Source organism: Zingiber officinale, chromosome 9B (assembly GCF_018446385.1).
Source record: "Zingiber officinale cultivar Zhangliang chromosome 9B, Zo_v1.1, whole genome shotgun sequence".
Lineage (NCBI taxonomy): Eukaryota > Viridiplantae > Streptophyta > Magnoliopsida > Zingiberales > Zingiberaceae > Zingiber > Zingiber officinale.
This window is the reverse complement of record NC_056003.1, coordinates 2442510-2459671: the sequence shown is the minus strand read 5'-3', so window position 1 is coordinate 2459671 and position 17162 is coordinate 2442510. Positions and strand designations below refer to the sequence as shown.

General features: G+C 39.7%; 2 protein-coding genes across 6 annotated transcripts; one reads left to right on the top strand and one right to left on the bottom strand.

The window, feature by feature from the left end:
• The first annotated feature begins 3176 nt into the window (after nucleotides 1-3176).
• On the top strand, nucleotides 3177-11249 carry LOC122024029 (dolichol-phosphate mannosyltransferase subunit 1-like). Of its 5 annotated transcripts, none has more exons than XM_042582532.1 (10): nucleotides 3336-3820; nucleotides 3908-4595; nucleotides 7273-7438; nucleotides 8385-8484; nucleotides 8575-8608; nucleotides 8682-8758; nucleotides 8843-8868; nucleotides 10328-10492; nucleotides 10605-10719; nucleotides 10829-11223. In XM_042582532.1, the coding sequence occupies exons 3-10, from the start codon at nucleotides 7287-7289 to the stop codon at nucleotides 10931-10933; spliced, it is 774 nt and encodes a 257-aa protein (XP_042438466.1). In that variant the 5' UTR covers nucleotides 3336-3820; nucleotides 3908-4595; nucleotides 7273-7286; the 3' UTR covers nucleotides 10934-11223. The 5 variants fall into 5 exon arrangements, with proteins under 5 accessions (XP_042438462.1, XP_042438466.1, XP_042438465.1 ...); XM_042582531.1 differs by having other exon boundaries at nucleotides 3905-4595; XM_042582528.1 differs by lacking the exons at nucleotides 3336-3820; nucleotides 3908-4595 and adding an exon at nucleotides 3177-3328 and having other exon boundaries at nucleotides 10829-11249.
• A 342-nt stretch (nucleotides 11250-11591) lies between these two features.
• On the bottom strand, nucleotides 11592-15527 carry LOC122023899 (F-box/LRR-repeat protein 10-like). Its single transcript, XM_042582320.1, has 4 exons — nucleotides 15191-15527; nucleotides 14907-15112; nucleotides 13756-13849; nucleotides 11592-13189 (listed from the first exon to the last, which is right to left on the bottom strand). Exons 1-4 carry the CDS (start codon nucleotides 15413-15415, stop codon nucleotides 11774-11776), a joined length of 1941 nt encoding a protein of 646 aa, XP_042438254.1. The 5' UTR covers nucleotides 15416-15527; the 3' UTR covers nucleotides 11592-11773.
• Between the last annotated feature and the right edge of the window lie 1635 nt (nucleotides 15528-17162).

The window sequence follows — 17162 nt, the reverse complement described above, 5'->3', positions numbered from 1 at the left end:
ATGAAAGCAATGCATGAAAGAAGCTTTTGAAGGCAAGGCGTGAAGGATAAGGAAGTATCCGAGGAACACGAGGCTGATGGAAGGAGGTTAGAAGGCAAGGTCAAGATTGTGCGAGCGAGGACGAGTGCATAAGTGATTGTACTTGGGGGTAAAATCATAAGTTAGAGTTTACCGGTCAATTGGTATATGTCTCAGTCGACTGGTGGTTGAGAACCAGCAAACCTAAAATAGAATTCCATGGTTTGTGAGTTACCAGTCGACGGGTAAAGTTACCAGTTAACTGGTGTACTCAATTGGTAAAGTTACCAGTTAACTGGTCAGTCGACTGGGAGATAATAAAATGCTTCTGTTCGCTCGGCCTATGAGGACCAGTCGACTGGTAAGAATGACAGTCGATTGGTGGAATTGAGTCATTGGATTGTAACGATCAAATTCCACAGAGACTAGTTGACTTATAAATATGACAGTCAATTGGTGACGAAAATACAACTTGAGTGTTTCCTCCCAAGCTCTATATAATAAAGTTTGGATTGACTGGCTTCAGTAACGAAATTAGAGGTGGTTAACCCCTAATATAGTCTCCAAAGCTCAGGGCAATCCAAGGTTCTTGATCGCAGTTGTGGTGGGGTCTCCACCGACAAAGAGGATTGAGCTAGCTGGAGTTCCGAGACTAATCCACCAATAGATTGAGGGAACGCCCACCTTACGAATAGTCATGAAGTAGGAGTATCATCTCTGAACCAAGTAAACGAACGTGTTAGGGTTTGTGTTTTTCCTTCTTGTTTCTAGGATTAGCTTTTTATTTGCTTGTTCATATTACTGTTGCGCTAACAAGTATAAGAAAGTGAAAGAAGTGGGTGACCATCTATTCATCTCCCTCTAGCCGGTGATCAAGGCCTCTATAGACAGTTATGATTGGATACATTTCAGGTCCTGTGGATTTCTAAGACTTCCAATGGTGCCCTCCGTTACTTATTTCGGTTTCTCAAAGGTATTAAAATATAATAAAGATGGATTAGCTCTAAACCTAACATGAGTCTGATATGATTCTATATCAGACCCAACATGTCTATCACTGGATTGCGATCAAAATACACTGATGGAATTAGACATGTTTGATTGGATCTATTTCAAATCTTGTAGATTTTTGAGACTACAAGGAGTCTAACGGTGCCCTTCGCTGCTTATTTAAGCTTTTCGGAGGTGTTAAACTATAATAAGCAAAAATTGGCTCTAAACTCCAACATGGACATGATATGAATCGTATCAGATCCACGTTGGGTCTGATATGGAATCATATCAAGCCTGATATGATTCATATTAGGTCCAATGTGGGACCACGTTAGGATTTAGGGTCGATTCTTCTAATAATATTTTAACACTTTTGAAGAAGCTTAAATAAGCAATAGGGGATACCACATGTTCATATCAGGTCCAACATGGGCCCACATTAGGATTTAGAGCTGAATTCTTCTAGTAATATTTTAACACCATCGGAGAAGTCGAAATAAGCAATCGAAAGTACCACTGGACTCTTTGCAATCTTAGAAATCCATAAGACCTAAAATGGATTCAATCGGAACTGTATAGGTCCATCAGTGAATTTATGAGATTGCAGAGAGTCCAACGGTGCCCTCCATTATTTATTTTGATTTCTTTGGATGTAAAATGCAATAAGAAAGAATTACGTAATAATAAAGAATTATATTTAAGGTGACGTTTGATTTAGGGGTTTGGGAACCAAGGAATGTATTCATTCCCAAACCTTACGTTTGATTGATGGGAATAGTATCAAGATTTTGGAATGAAACAAAAAAATTTGGGTATTGATGAAACCCACCTCTTCCCTTTAGTTTTGATAGGAATAAGAATGAAAATTAAGTTTTGGATAAAAACACCCTTAATATATTTGTTCATTTTTTTCATTTCACTTTCTCTCTCCTTCTCTCTCATCATACTTTCTCTCTCTTCATTCTCTCATCACACTTTTTCTTTCAACATACTTTCTCTCACTTCATTCTCTCTCATAACATATTCTCTATAATTTTCTCCCTATATTCTCTCCCATCACACACACTCTCTCTCCTTATTTTCTCTAGCTTCATTCTCTTCTATCACATATTCTCTCCCATTACACACGCTCTCATCATTTTTTTAATCACACATTCTCTCTCATCATACTTTCTTTCTCCTCAATCTTTCCTACCATACTCTATCTTCTTATTTGTTCTCATTACACTTTCCCTCTCTTCATTCTCTCCCATCACACTCTCTCCTCATTTTTTCTCATCACACTTTCTCTCTTTTCATTTTTCCCAACACACTTTCTCTCTCATCATTCTCTCTTATCGTAATTTCTCTCTCCTCAATCTTTCCTCATTTTCTCATCACACTTTCCCTCTCTTCATTTTTTCTCATCACACTTTCTCTTTCAGTCTACTTTTTCTCTCATCATACTTTTTCTCTCCTCAATCTCTCTATCATGCTCTCTCTCTCCTCATATTCTCTCATTACATTTTCACTCTCTTCATTTTTTTCCATCATACTTTCTCTCTCATCACATTTTCTCTCATCATACTTTCACTCTCTTTATTTTTTTCATCATAATTTCTCTCTCATCATAGTTTTCTCTCACATTCAACTTTCTCCCTACATCTATTTTTTTCTTCTTATTTTCCTATAAGGGTAAAAAAGTAAATTTAAATTCATTCCGATTGAAAATATTTAATCAATTAAATATTATTTTTAAGAATGATACTAAAACTCATATTCATTCTCATTCTCATTCCATAATACTATGATACCATTTTTCATTCTAATTTTTAAAAGAGAATTAAATGCCACCTAAATTTCAACATGAGTCTGATATAAATTATATAGATCAATATTGAGTCTGATATAATTTGTATTACGCCTAATATGAGCCCACATTGTATATAAAGTTAAAATTTTAATAATATTTTAATATATTTAAAGAAATTAAAATAAATAATGAAAGGTATTATTGGACTCTTTACCGTTTAGGAATTTATCGGGCATGAAATAAATCAAATTAGATCGGTCTAGATTACATCTATAGGATTGAGGAAAAAAATAACCAGAGAAAATAGGAAAAGTAAGATTTAATTTAACCGGTTCGGATCTTCTGGAGTTGCCGATTCTCGAATAACAACAAACATATTGACACGCGTGCAAAGCGCGTCGCAAAAGCAAATGTTCGTCGAACCCCTTCGTGCCCTAAGGTCTTTCGTCCCGTCCGTCCCCTCCCGCCAGCTCCGTACCCTCCCGAAGTCGACGGCAACCAGCCTGCGTCTTCTCCCTCCGTACAGTGAGTCGACGAAATCCTTCTCTGTGCCCTAAATCCTTTCCTCCCTATCCCTTCTGCAGTTACGTCGAGCAAAGCTTGGATATGAAAGTCTTTCTTTCATTTCTCGACTGTGAAGTAAGACTAAGCTCATGATCTTATTATCCTAGATCGGATTAGGATTTTTTTTACGCCCCCATGTCCCTCCCGTGTGGCGACATGGGGACGTAAAAAGGAAAGAGAGGGATGGGTTTTCTAGCTTTTGGCATAGCAGGCCTCCCAGTAGGACGGGCTATTAGCTCAGTGGTAGAGCGCGCCCCTGATAATTGTGTCAATGTGCCTGGGCGGGCTCTCAGCTATATGAATAGTTCAATGTGCTCATCAGCGCCTGACCCGGAGATGTTCCCTCTGTCCCCTCCCGCCAACTCCGCCAACTCCGTCCCCTTCCTTCGTCGACAGCAGCTCCAGCTCCTTCCCCTCCCGAAGTCGACAAAGGTGGTTCCTCTATAGCATCAGGTAAGTTAATCATTGCAGCTTGAAGCTGTTGTCTAGCCTCAGCTGCTCTAGCTAGTAACTCCTCGATTGGATTCTCGTTTGCAGCAGTAACTGTTGCAAGCTCCAGCTCCGTCCCCTGTATAGGGTTCTGCCGGAGAGGATGAAGCCGAATGACCAAGAGAAGACGTCGAAGGTGATGACGAGCCAACTTAGTTTGCCGTCAAGTGCCCAAGAAGGGTGAGCCATCGCCGCTGTGCCGCAAGCAAGATTGCGAGCGTTAAAGGAACTCACAATACAAAATCTTCATTAATTAATTAATTGCTCCCTTTTAAAATTTTATAAAAAATTCCTAATTAATCGTACGACACCCCTTATTTCCCAATTCGGATCTTCTTTCTTGACGCGCATCACATGTTTGTGGTTTAGCGAGTGGGACACAGGGACAGAGAGAATTCGAGACAGAAGATTCAAACTGGGAAACAAGGGGTGCCCTATTGTAAATTATAATTAGAAATTTTTTATGAAATTTTAAAAGGGAGCAATTAATTAATTAATGGGAATCTTGTATTGTGAGTTCCTCTAATGCTCGCGATCTCGCTCGTGGCACGACGACGACGACTTGTCCTTCTTAGGCACTTGACGGCGAACTAAGTTGGCTCGTCATCACCTTTAACGTCTTCTCTTGGACACTCGACTTTGATTCATCCTCTCCAGTAGCACCATAAATAGGTGATAGCATCAGGCTACCGGGTTCCATGATTCCGGTGTGGCCCTAAAAGCAAAATTCGAGAATTAGGTATGGAAGACTTCTTTGTCTTCTCATTAAAAGATCATAATTTTTTCCTCCGATTAGCTTTCCATCATCATGTGAACTTCATAAAAAAAAGAGCTAAATAATGTCTAGTATTGTTTGTCAAAACTTGATTTACCATCTATTCATAAAATGTGTAACAATATCCTATGCTAAAGCTAATTAGGAGAACCCCATCAGAGTCTTTGTATGGTTTGCAAAGATCTGTTCATAAAATTTTCACATAAGGTTTCCTTTTCTAAGGAATAAATTTGGTAACATCCACAAACTAGTTATCTGTACACTTGAGAAATTATTGTACCGATTAATTCAGCTTAACAGTATAACAAAGTTGTGATGACTAAACTAAACAAAGTAGTATGTGCATTAATAAGTTTTGTGACTATTAATGCAGTTCGGATCTTCTGTCTCAAACTCTCTCTGTCCCTGTGTCCCACTCACTAAACAACAAGCATGTGACGCGCGTCCGGACAGAAGATCTGAACTGGGAAATAAGGGGTGCCCTATTGTAAATTGTGATATAATTAGGAATTTTTTATGAAATTTTAAAAGGGAGCAATTAATTAATTAATGGGGATCCTGTATTGACGCTCATGATCTCGCTCGCGGCATGGCGGCAACGGCTCGTCCTTTTTGGGCACTTGACAACGAATTGAGTTGGCTCGTCATCACCTTTGGCGTCTTCTCTTGGTCGCTCGGCTTTGATTCATCCTCTCCAGCATCACTGTAAAGATGTGATAGCATCGGGCAACTGGGTTCCACGATTCCGGTGTGGCCCTAAAAGCAAAATCCGAGAATTAGGTATGGAAGACTTCTTTGTCTTCTCACTAAAAGATCGTAATTTATTCCTCCGTTTAGCTTTCCATTATCATGTGAACATCAAAAAACTGAAATTGATTAATGCAATACAACAAGTGATAGTAGTAATTTTAATTAAGGCAATTTTTTATAGATTATTAATTTGATTTTGTTGTGCCCAAAAGGATATTCACATATCTCCATAATGATATGATATTGTCCATTTTGGGTCTAAGCCCTTATGACTTAGCTCTTGTGCTCTGCCCAAAAGGCCTCATGCCAATGGAGATATCTTACATCCTCTTAAACCCATGATCTTTACTAAATCTTTCTAATGTGGGACTTTGATTGAATCCCCAACAATCCTCCCCTCATACGAGGATCACAATTGCTCTCATGGTCCGGGTCTCCCCGCGAGCATCCGGTCACTCTTGACTTGCTTCGGGTCTCTCCACGAGCATCCAGTTATCCTGACCTGCTCCGGACCCTCCCTGTGAGTATCCGGTCAACCTGACATGCTCTGGGCCTCTTTGCAAGCATCTGCGTTTGATCACTCTTGACCTGACCTGCTCCGGGCCTCTCTGCAAACATCTGCGTTCGGTCACCTAACCTGTTTCGGGTCCTCTCCGCGAGCATTCGGTCACTTGACTTGCTTCGGGCCCTCCTCGTGAGTATCCGGTCAACCTAACTTGCTCCGGATCCCCCCGCAAGCATCTGCACTCGATCACCTTGACCTAGTCTGAGCTGTGAGCATCCTGCTCACCTTGACCTACTCTGAGCCTCCTTGCGAGCATCCGATCATCCTGACATGCTCCGAACCTCCTTGTGAACATTCGGTCACCCTAATTTGTTTTGGGCTTTTCTAGGAACATTCGGTCATCCTGACCTGTCTCGGGCCTTCCCAACAGGCATCCACATCCGGCCACTTTTGATCTGCCTTGGGCCTTCCTGCGAGCATCCGGTCACCTTGACCTGCTCCAGGCCTCCTTGCGAGCATCTAGTCACTCTTGACCTACTCCGGACCTCCCACAACTTCGTTCAAGGCGAAATCTTTCAATACGGGACTTTGATTGAATCCCCAACAAATTCATTATTCTCGAAATACAACCTTGTTTCTGGCTACAATGAATTTATTATTGCAAACCTTTTAGTAAAACTCTAGGGAGAAGAATAGTGTATTAGCTTAGATGTTTTAATTTCCTTGTTATTGAGAATCCTGTAGTAGTTAAAATTGAGGGAGAGGAAAATCATATAGCTTGGAGGTTGTACTTGTATAATTTGTGGTAAATACAATGTTGCTTTCAACTATTTTCATAGGTTTCACCTGCCAAACCTATGAGCAAACCTACGGACTGAATATTACAGTATAAATGTTTAAGTCAAGTCGCTTCTAGTTCAGATCACTCATTTGTGACATTGACTGATGCTTAAAATCCTGTTGCACTAAATTGCCTCATGCACTCACAGAAAGCCCAGATTGTTTTTATCTATAATCGAAGTAGAATTAGTCTAATAGCCTGATAAATTTGATGAATTAATTTAAGTTTGCCTCCATGTGCTGCCCGGTTTGGCTCATTTGGCAATGTGGTAATGAACCCTTGAGGACTGTTAACGCCTTTTGACAAAGCTGCCTAGTGCTTTATTCGGGTATATGAGATTACTTATTTTGTCAGATAAGCAAACATCAGAAGCTCTCTTTGTTGGGAGACTTGAGAAGTCTCCATTGTTTGGTTGTAAACTATGTTATTCTCTTGCCTTTTGAAACATGAATGGGCTGGATACAAGTTTGCTGTTGATATTTTGTTGGTATCAGGTGTCTGTCCTGTTGACATTGTTCAGATCTCTTTTCATTATTTTCTATCAGTGCCAAAAGGGAGTATGGCAAAGTTGGAGGAGATTGATACAGATGAATATGAAAAGATAATGGCTGCTAACAAAATGAAGAGGAAGAAGTATAGCATCATAATTCCAACATACAATGAGCGTCTCAACATTGCCCTTGTCATCTACCTCATCTTCAAACATCTTCAGTATGCCTTCTTCCCTTTTACTCTCTCCTTATTTTTCAACTCATGCTTAAAAAAACTCTCTTTAGTTTATTGTGGCAAATAAAACATACGAATATATGGGTTATTCAAATAGAACTTATTGATGAATGTCTGTCTACTTGTTTTATAAAATACATCAGCATGGCTAACCCTAAATTATCAATATCAAGTGATTGATTCACTAATGTCATAATGTGCGTTATTCTATGGATAGCTTAGGTTTTGATATATTTTTGTATATGCAATTATCAATTATGAATAATTCAAGTTAATTAATTTGATATATTATGTGGTATATGTAAGTTTTATGTATTGTTATACATTGTTGTCAACACAATTAATTTTACTTATTTTTCTTTAATGCTTCACGGGTGCCCCATATACTGCATATGCTTTATGCAATATCCGACTGCATATGCTTTATGCAATATCCGATTGCATTTCACTTGCATATGCTTTTTAAAATCTTGATAAGACGAGACGAGAAACTTTTTCTAATGATGTTTTTTTTTTCTCCCCACAAACTGTAACTAGAATGGTATGGAGTATAGTGAGCGAACTGTATATTCCTGCTTCACACTCAGATCACATCTTGTTCTTGTGTGATGATGGTTGAAGTCAGTGATTGTTTTTCTTCCGACATTTATCTGAAACAACTGTTGTTTCCTTTATCCGCCTTATGATATAAATGCCGATGTGAATGACTTGGTGAAAAATTAACCTTGGAATAAATACTCTACTGCTCATTGTTTCTTCCAAATATTTTGACTATCTCAAGGAATTTGTTATTAATCAATGTTCTCATTTTCAAAACTAACCTTGGGATCTGATTTATATATTCTGATAGCTTTTAATCTCTCTGGTCAACATCTATTTATCCATAGTATTTGTTGAGAATCGGAGTAAATATTTGTTCAGCTTTTGCTAGGGAGTCCGAGTTTGAAGTCATTATTGTAGATGATGGAAGTCCTGATGGAACTCAAGATATCATAAAACAACTACAGGATGTCTATGGGAAAGATCGCATTGTGAGTAGCCTAGTTGGATTATTAATAATGGTAGTCAATGATTTTGTATTGTTGTCAATGCCTTATTCATATATAATGTAATTCTGTCAGCTACTACGTGCAAGGCCAAAGAAGCTTGGTCTAGGTACGGCTGCAGCTCTTTTTGGTTTAGGTAGCAAATTCATGACTAATCATTGAAATGGGTAAATAATGTGTAGGAACTGCTTACGTCCATGGATTTAAGCATGCATCTGGTGATTACATAATAATCATGGATGCAGATCTCTCCCACCATGTATGTGCTTGATTATGGAAATTTGTTGATATTAAATTTCTGCAGTATTTTTGTTAATCCTAACAATCATTTTCTTGTGTACAGCCAAAATACTTGCCCAGCTTCATCAGGTACTGATTTTGCTTAGCATTTGAAAAACTTCAAAAAATACTACGGCAAAAGTTGGTATGGATATAAATAAGCTATTGATAGAAAAGTATTTAGTAGCTACAACTATAATTATTGATAACTGAATTTTAGATCAGACTTCTGTAAAGGTGTTCATAGACTGTAGAGACATAGGTATTACATAGACATACTTATCTCACCCTTGATTCATGGAAGGTAGTTAGACATACAAATTCATTGTTTTTGAAGACAACGTGTTCATCATACTGGCAAAGTGAAATTTTCTGTTACAAGGAAAATAATATTTTGGCAAAAAAAAATGAACAAGAGTAAAAAATGTTGCAGATTTCACATTATTAACAGTAACTGAAGAAAGAACAAGGTGCAACATAATCTTGTTGAAAAAACTCCATGTTCATGTTTTCATGTCTAGGATATCAACCACGGTTATTGAATTTATAGCATGACTGATGAGTAGGTTTAAACTTAAGAAACAAGTAGCATTAGTACCTTTTTTTAATAAACTGCAATATTGGTGTTTGAAAGTTAGAATGCAATATCAGTTTTTTAAAATTTGAATCTGGCAGTTTAAGGAACATGATCTGTATGTCATTGCATGGGTTGTTTCAGGACTGACATCCTAACATGAGTCTGAAATGGTGACACGTTAATTGGTTCACCTTTGGCATGTTGCAAAACTCATCTTGACAGCTATGCATGTAAATATATGAAATAAACAGTTAGAGCAAGTTTCATTATAGGACTACACCAAGAATCAATAGTGTTTAAGTTTAGTTGAAAATTTAGGCATTCAAAAGTTTATGGTATCAACAAGTACATTTTTAGACAATAGGGTGGGTTGTAGAATCATGTTGTGCATGGTTAATGGGATAGGTAAGGGTGCATCTAATTCATCTGCTTGCCGAATACAATTTATGTAGAAGGCAGGCTTTTATGGGCTGTCTATTGATACCAGTCTTGATTTGTCTTACAATTGATTATGCTTTTGGTAATATCATGTATTATATACAAAGTGGAAGATACAAGCATATACAAGATGAGCGATTGTGAGAAATGATCCCTGTTCTGGGTAGTAGTATAGTTGTGGATGAACAGAAAACATCTTTTTTTAAAGTGTCTTCTGGCCTTATATTTAAGAGCTGTGAATGAATTGATTTAGGAGGGAAAAAACCTGTAAAATGACTACACTATTTAATGAGACTCTTGTTGGTTGTAGTGCACTAGAATTGTTAATAGAGTTGAATGAATGAAAAATCAATGTGGCTAATCTCAAATAAGCTCCTTTCTAGTCATTGTTTGAATCATTTAAAATTCATCGTTACTAGCATATGGTCACATATTCCATATGGCTTCTTGTATTTTTATGGGACATGATACTTTTTGGCACATTTGTAGTCTTAAATGTTGACAGAATTGAATCTTGATGTTTATGTTTCCTAGGAAGCAAATCCAAACTGGTGCAAGTATAGTTACAGGAACCCGCTATGTCCGTCATGGTGGTGTGCATGGATGGAACCTTATGCGTAAACTCACAAGTAGGGGAGCCAATGTACTTGCACAGACACTTCTATGGCCAGGTGTATCCGATCTGACTGGTTCTTTTAGGTAATCCGTATTTGTACATATAATTACACTTTTCTTCATTCTGGTTGGCCTCTGAAGCAAGCAGCTGCTATATTAAGCTCATGCATAAATCCTAGTGGAACATGTTTTGCAGACTTTATGAGAGGAGTGCTTTCGAAGATGTCATAAGTTCATGCGTGAGTAAAGGATATGTTTTTCAGATGGAGATTATCGTCAGAGCTAGCAGGAAGGGCTATCACATTGAAGAGGCAAGATCATAGATTTATCTTTAGCATTGCAGTGAACTATTAAGATTATCGTTTGCGCATGTTAAAATTTGCTTGAAAGCTAAATTGTTTTGTAATGCAAAAATTGTAGGTTCCAATAACTTTCGTGGACAGAGTTTATGGGAGCTCAAAACTCGGCGGATCGGAAATAGTCCAATACCTAAAAGGCCTGGTGTACCTGTTGTTTACAACCTAAACAAGGAACAAATCAGTGAGTACTTGCACTGTCTCAATTGATCATAACTGCAACTTCACACCTTTTTGTTGGAAAATCAACAAGCAGAATTTTCCATTAACCCGGCCGGAACATATTATCTACCACCTACGCCCAAACAGGTTATGTTCTTCAGCAGCAGCAATTTTTTCCACAACTATTTGAAGGATAATAATTTAATCCAGACTATTTCTTGTATGCTCAAGTTCTAGTTTGCTTATTTGTGTCGTAATACGCACACTAAACCAACTGTACCGGTCCATTCTTCTTTATAATCTTGCCTCCCCTACCTTCGACTGCTGCTGCCCGAGTGTTCGACGGAATTCGTCAATCAAACCTTCGCCCGGTCGTGAAGCCATCCTGCACCTCGTCTGCCTCCCGACCTCGGCGCCATGAAGCACGTCGAATTATGCATGAATTTTATTTATAATTATTAACAAATCAAATTTATTAATATTTAAAACTATCTATTAAATGTGTTTTATATTATTAAACGAATATAAACAGATTCATAAATATTTAATTTAACTTGCTACGCTGAATTTCTGAGAATCGAATTGAACATTCTGCAGGTTAGATTATGTTTAAACTAATGAGTATGCCTCAAATTGAAACCTTGGTGTACAATTGGACAGTGGTCTTGAAGAACTGAAAAGAATCCAAATCTCAATACTTGAGGCAGAGATATATCATAGTAGAGTCGACAATTAGCATTTTGACGATAATATACAAGATAAAGAACTGACAAGGTTCCATGAGTATAAATACAGCAGCAACATCGACAACCAAGAGAAAAACATCCAAATGTTAGGAGAGTGATCACTAGTTTGAGTCATCTTCCATTTCGTCCTCACCTTCCAAAAGCCACTTTTCAAGTTCATCCATTTCTTCCTCCTCGTTGCTGTACCATCTACTTGCATTGTCGAGGAAAGTCATCCCTAGCTCCTCGCCGCGACATGCTAAGCGCAAGAAAGGGCGGGTTCTCAGTAAAGCATCTACCATATCTCTATTCAGGCTTCCGCTCATTCCCAGCCATCTCAAACTTGGGAAGTAAGGTCTCTTGAACCACCGAAATGCGAGTGGTGTGATTAAACCACATTCATAAACGTCCAGCACGCACAAGCTGCTCCCAGGTGAGCTGCCTTCGATTTGCATGGATGCTAAAGCCATGACAGATACATCTCCGATATTTGGACAACCTCTGATACGAAGTTCAACGATCTGTATCCTACTTTTAGCAAGTGCCAAAATGGCCTCGTCTGTGAGATTGGGAAGCCTAGAGAGGTCCAACACTTGCAAGCTCTGATTCACTGAGCCACCACCAAAAAGAGATGAAATGCCATTCGATGTGATTCTTCGACAGCCTCTAAGAGACAATGAAAACAATGGACAACTGCCATTGCCCAGGTATGACAATCCTTTATCGGTAGTATCACTGCCATCCAACAACAACACTTGTAACTTGGGTAGATAACTTAAAGCCTTTACAGCCTCATCACCCAGATTCCGACAATCTCGCAGATCAAGAACCGTCAGCTGCTTGTTATCAGACAAACCCACAACACCAAGATTGCTTAACAAATTACACCACCTCAAGCTAACATGCGTTAGCAAAAGGGAAGTGGCAGAAATGTCATGGAAAACAAGATCTGTGAGTTGACTCCCATGAGACACCCTGAATTTCCGTAGGTTAGCGCAAGAGTGTATTATGGCTCTGAAACCAGTATCTGTAACACGGCAAAAGCCTCCAAGACAGATACTTTCCAATGTGGAACAACCATCAGACATTAAAAGAAAGCCGACATCATTAACTCGGCGGAAATAGGTGAACATGAACTCCTGGCTGCGTAAAAGAGAAATGTGCTTCAATTTACCATGTGAGTTTATCTGTTGAAGCCCAGCATTAGTGAGATCAGAAGTCAATATAGGTTCCATGATAGGGGCATCTTGAAGATCCAACGATGACAGTAACGGGAAGCCCTTTGAAATAAAACCAACTAAGTGATCTGTGATATAGTCCACTGAAAGGCATAGCATCTGAAGGCTAGGAAACATTGATGGTTTTTTAACAGGACTTGAGGGGTGAAGTGATTTCACTGTTGCACTGAGTAGTTCCATCAACATTGTCATGGGTATATATCCGATCTCCAGGCAAGAAAGAACTACAGAAGCATTTGCCCATACTTGGCCAAAATTGGGATGGTCGAATGAGGAAAAATCAAGTGCCAAAGTGAGTGTCTATAAGAAGAAAAAATAGATCATTTCTCCAGTATTATAGCAAGGTGCACTAAAATAGAATAATTTACTATGCATAATGATGGAATGGATGGTGCTGTGCACATTACTCAGCACAACCTTGGAAGTCATCCTCAATCATAGTATATTAGAAAGAAATAAAATAAAAGTTTTTCCCAAATTGTTTTCAGAATTTTAAATATGCATTTCCAGCAAGAAGAAACTAGTGAAAATCAACATATAAATGCATCATTTCTATCAATAATAGTAAGCTCCAAGATCCATATATCATATCAACCACACATCAGGATCATAAGCTAGTAAACACTATCTGTCAGGTTTGATCAACAGCATAACTCTCTAGATGATTTACTTTCCATATCTGTTTTTCTATTGACTTCCTCAAATAATAAGCAACTAGACATGTCTATGTTTTCTTAAATATTGATTTTCTTCCTCCCTCCCTGCAATCTTTACTCAAACATTAATTCCTTCCTCCCTCTCCCTCTTTCTCAGCATGAAATCAATATCTACAGTAGAATGATTTAGATGAGATAATTTTAACTCACCTCTAACTGAGAACAACCAGTAAGCAATTCCTCTAGATCAGCAAATACAAATGAGAGTCCTCTACGTTCAGCTAGGGAGCTTAAAGAGAGGGACCTATCAAAGGTAAATTCAATCAACACAGGAGATACATTCTTAGATTGAATTCAAGGATAATTTTTGAATAGCTTAAACCAAGTAGTTGGGACTCACAATGTGCTGTATTGTACTATAAAGGAAAGTTTTGCATCATTGCATTCTACAATTGAGGAAACTTGCAACCAATATCAGAGCATTTTGAACTAATTTTCTATAAAAACATTTTACAATTATTAAGTCTTTGAGGATCAAGAAGAACAATAAACCACCAAACTGTATTTGTGGAAGTGAATTTGGTTTCAATTCAAAGCCTATGAGCAAGTTATGCACTTTTCTCTATAGTGGTTCAAAAAAATAAATAAATGCCAATGTCAGTCTCAAAATCAAATGCTTTTTAGGATTGATTACTCACTGATATCCATCCTAGAGCAAATATAAAAAATTTTATGGGCATGGATCTCAACTACATTTGAATTCAGTGGCAAGATAAGATCCATGTAGCTAGCATGTAGTTGAGTTCACAATTAGTCAAGACTCATCACATTCAACTAAAAGCATGCAGTGCCGTAACAAAGATAAAAAGGAAGAAATTAATGTGTTCATCATCACACTCAATAAGCAAGTTCATGGCAAACCAAATGAGCTCATGCACTTCAATATTAGCCAGATCCATTGGTTTATGTCATTCTTATCCAGAGCCAAAGCACCATCCATGACCTTATCTTATAATAAATGCATCCTTTCTCTGACTTTCCAGAGCCAAAACAATAGGTGATGGTGGTGGTAGTGCATAACAACAACCTGACCAGGAAGAGATTTAGCACCTGTAAGCTAGGTATGGAGTCTAGGCACTAAAGAGCTGGAGAATAGTCAATAGTTTGTTTGCTAATGGGATCGTTTACTGGATTGTGAAGCTCCAAAAACACTATTCTACTTTGTAATAGCAAATATATGTGGGTAGATCATTAATCTGGACCTTAAAAATTGAGAATTTGTAGCAGAGAATCACAAAATTGATTATTTTGTTTTCCTTTTTTGTAAAGATTATGGTTTTGGGTCGATATACATCTATTACCTCAGATCTCGGCACTTGCCACCAATTTCAGCGAGAAGCCTTCCACTCAAATTTTCGCAATTATGGAGACACAAGTCTTGAAGAGAAGGCCTGATCAAGAACCTGATCGACGAATCATCAAGGCGACTGCAGTCCAGCTTCAAGCTCTTCAGGTACGGATTTGGAGGTAGTAGCGGCTCCAGAAGATCCGCAGTCGGCGCGATTTCCTGTAATCACAAATCCCAAACAAGGGTCAAATCCTTGCGAAACGAGATGCCAAAGGATGTAGGAGACGGCTATAATACAAGGAGGTTAAAAGAAGGGACGAAGGACAATGCGTGGCACGCGGCACCGCGAAGGGAGCGGCAGGTGGCAGCAGCCGAACAGAGGGAACGAGGGTCGAGGCGGGAGAGGATCGAAGCGAGGATGGCGAAGGGGAGGTAGTGCTCGAGCGCCAGCGGTGATGAATCAGGGGGATGCGCTCCTTGATCACCGAGCTCGAGCGCAGTGCCGACCTCTTCGTCGGCCATCTCCAGATCCGGCGGACTCCCAAGCGTTGAACGTGGCCGAGGAAGGGGATTCAGAGCATCTCCTGGATTTCTTCCTTCTGTTTCGCCACGGCAAAGACAAACACCGTTCGATCTCAACGTTTTTTAAGGTTGCGCTTGATGAAAATAAAAATAAATAAAAAATAAAAAATCGGACATTTTTATTAAAAAAATATTAAAAGAAGAATTGATTTTTTTTTTAGTTAATTTGATCAGCGTACTTAAATTTGTAAAATTTTATACTTAGATTTTCTAAACGACATATTTATTTCTTAGTTTATCAATCTTGTCAATTTTTACTGTGTTATATTTAAATTATAGTAAAAAAATAACTCAATATACAAAAGAGATAAATTATATGATCATTAACAGCATCATTATTATGGTATTGTATTTTAAATAATAATACTGATACGGTGATGATGAAGGATCTACCTCATTGTCATGGTAGAAGTCAAAGTTAAGGCGATCAACATGTAGATGGTATCAGTCGGTCGGGCGAATCATGCCCCGACCAGGGAAAAGACTCCGACCCGTCGTCGCCTTCGCTACGAAGAGAAGTCAAACGACCCACGCTCAAGAGAGACGATGTGCAGAAGCCGAGCCGAGCGGCTACCCCGCTCGGACAGACAACACAATTTAACTTCTGCCAAGCGGCTACCCCGCTCGGCCCGGTAGCAGCTTCGGCAATAACAAAGTAGACCTTCGGTCGAGCAGACACACACTGAGGAACAGCGAGGTTCTGGCCGACTAGACGGGGCACCAGGGCGGCGGAATTCCAGCCGAGTGGCCAACCCGCTCGACCCAACAATACACTCCTGATGATATCCAGTGATATTATTTTGGGAGTTGGTGCCGTCGACACCGAGCATGGACTGCTAGAAGATCGTACGGCGAAAGCTTCCACTGTCACTTTAGAAATATGCTCGGCCCGTTAAGGTACTGTGTCAGGGACACTTTACTGACAAATCTTTTTAGGGAAAACTACGAGAAGCATGCTCTCCTTGGGAAGCGTGCACGCACGCTACCAGAGCTCTATATAAAGGGGGTCCAAGCATTGGCGGAGGTATGCGATATTCACTGTTTGTGCTACAGCCTTCTTGTTGCTCCGCTTTATTCTTCATCGCCAATGACTGACTTGAGCGTCGGAGGGCCAACGCCGGGGACCCCTTCCCTGCCTCGGCACTGACGTAGTTTGTGTTGCAGGCCCGAGCGGAGTCGACAGAAGGTCAGCGTCGGAGCAAAGTCCACAGGAGGTCAGCGTGAGCGCCACATCCCCAACTTCCTGTCTCTTCAACTTTCGGATAAGATCATATTTAGCGTCATATGTGGGAACGCCACCTGCATCCGAACCGAGAAAATGGAGGACGCTGGACGACTCACCATAGTGACGCTCGCCCAGGAAGAGCTCGAGATGCTCGTTCAAGCTCGAGCAACGAAGATGATTGAGCAGCAACAACAACAGGCGTTAGCCGATCGGCAAGCGCCATAGCCTACAACATCGACAGCCGGTAGACGAGCGGGGCCGGAAGACCGAGCGAAGCAAATCTCCGTGTGGGGGCAGAACCGAAGGCCGATCGACACACAGGGGGAAGCGCCGCCCACACCGATTCCCTTTCATCGCACTTTGTTCCAAACCCCCTTGGAGATAGCCCAGCCGAATCAAGGGCGGGGATCGTCTTCGGATGATGCTCCCGTTTGGGATGCACGGAAAGGCAAGGCACCCGAA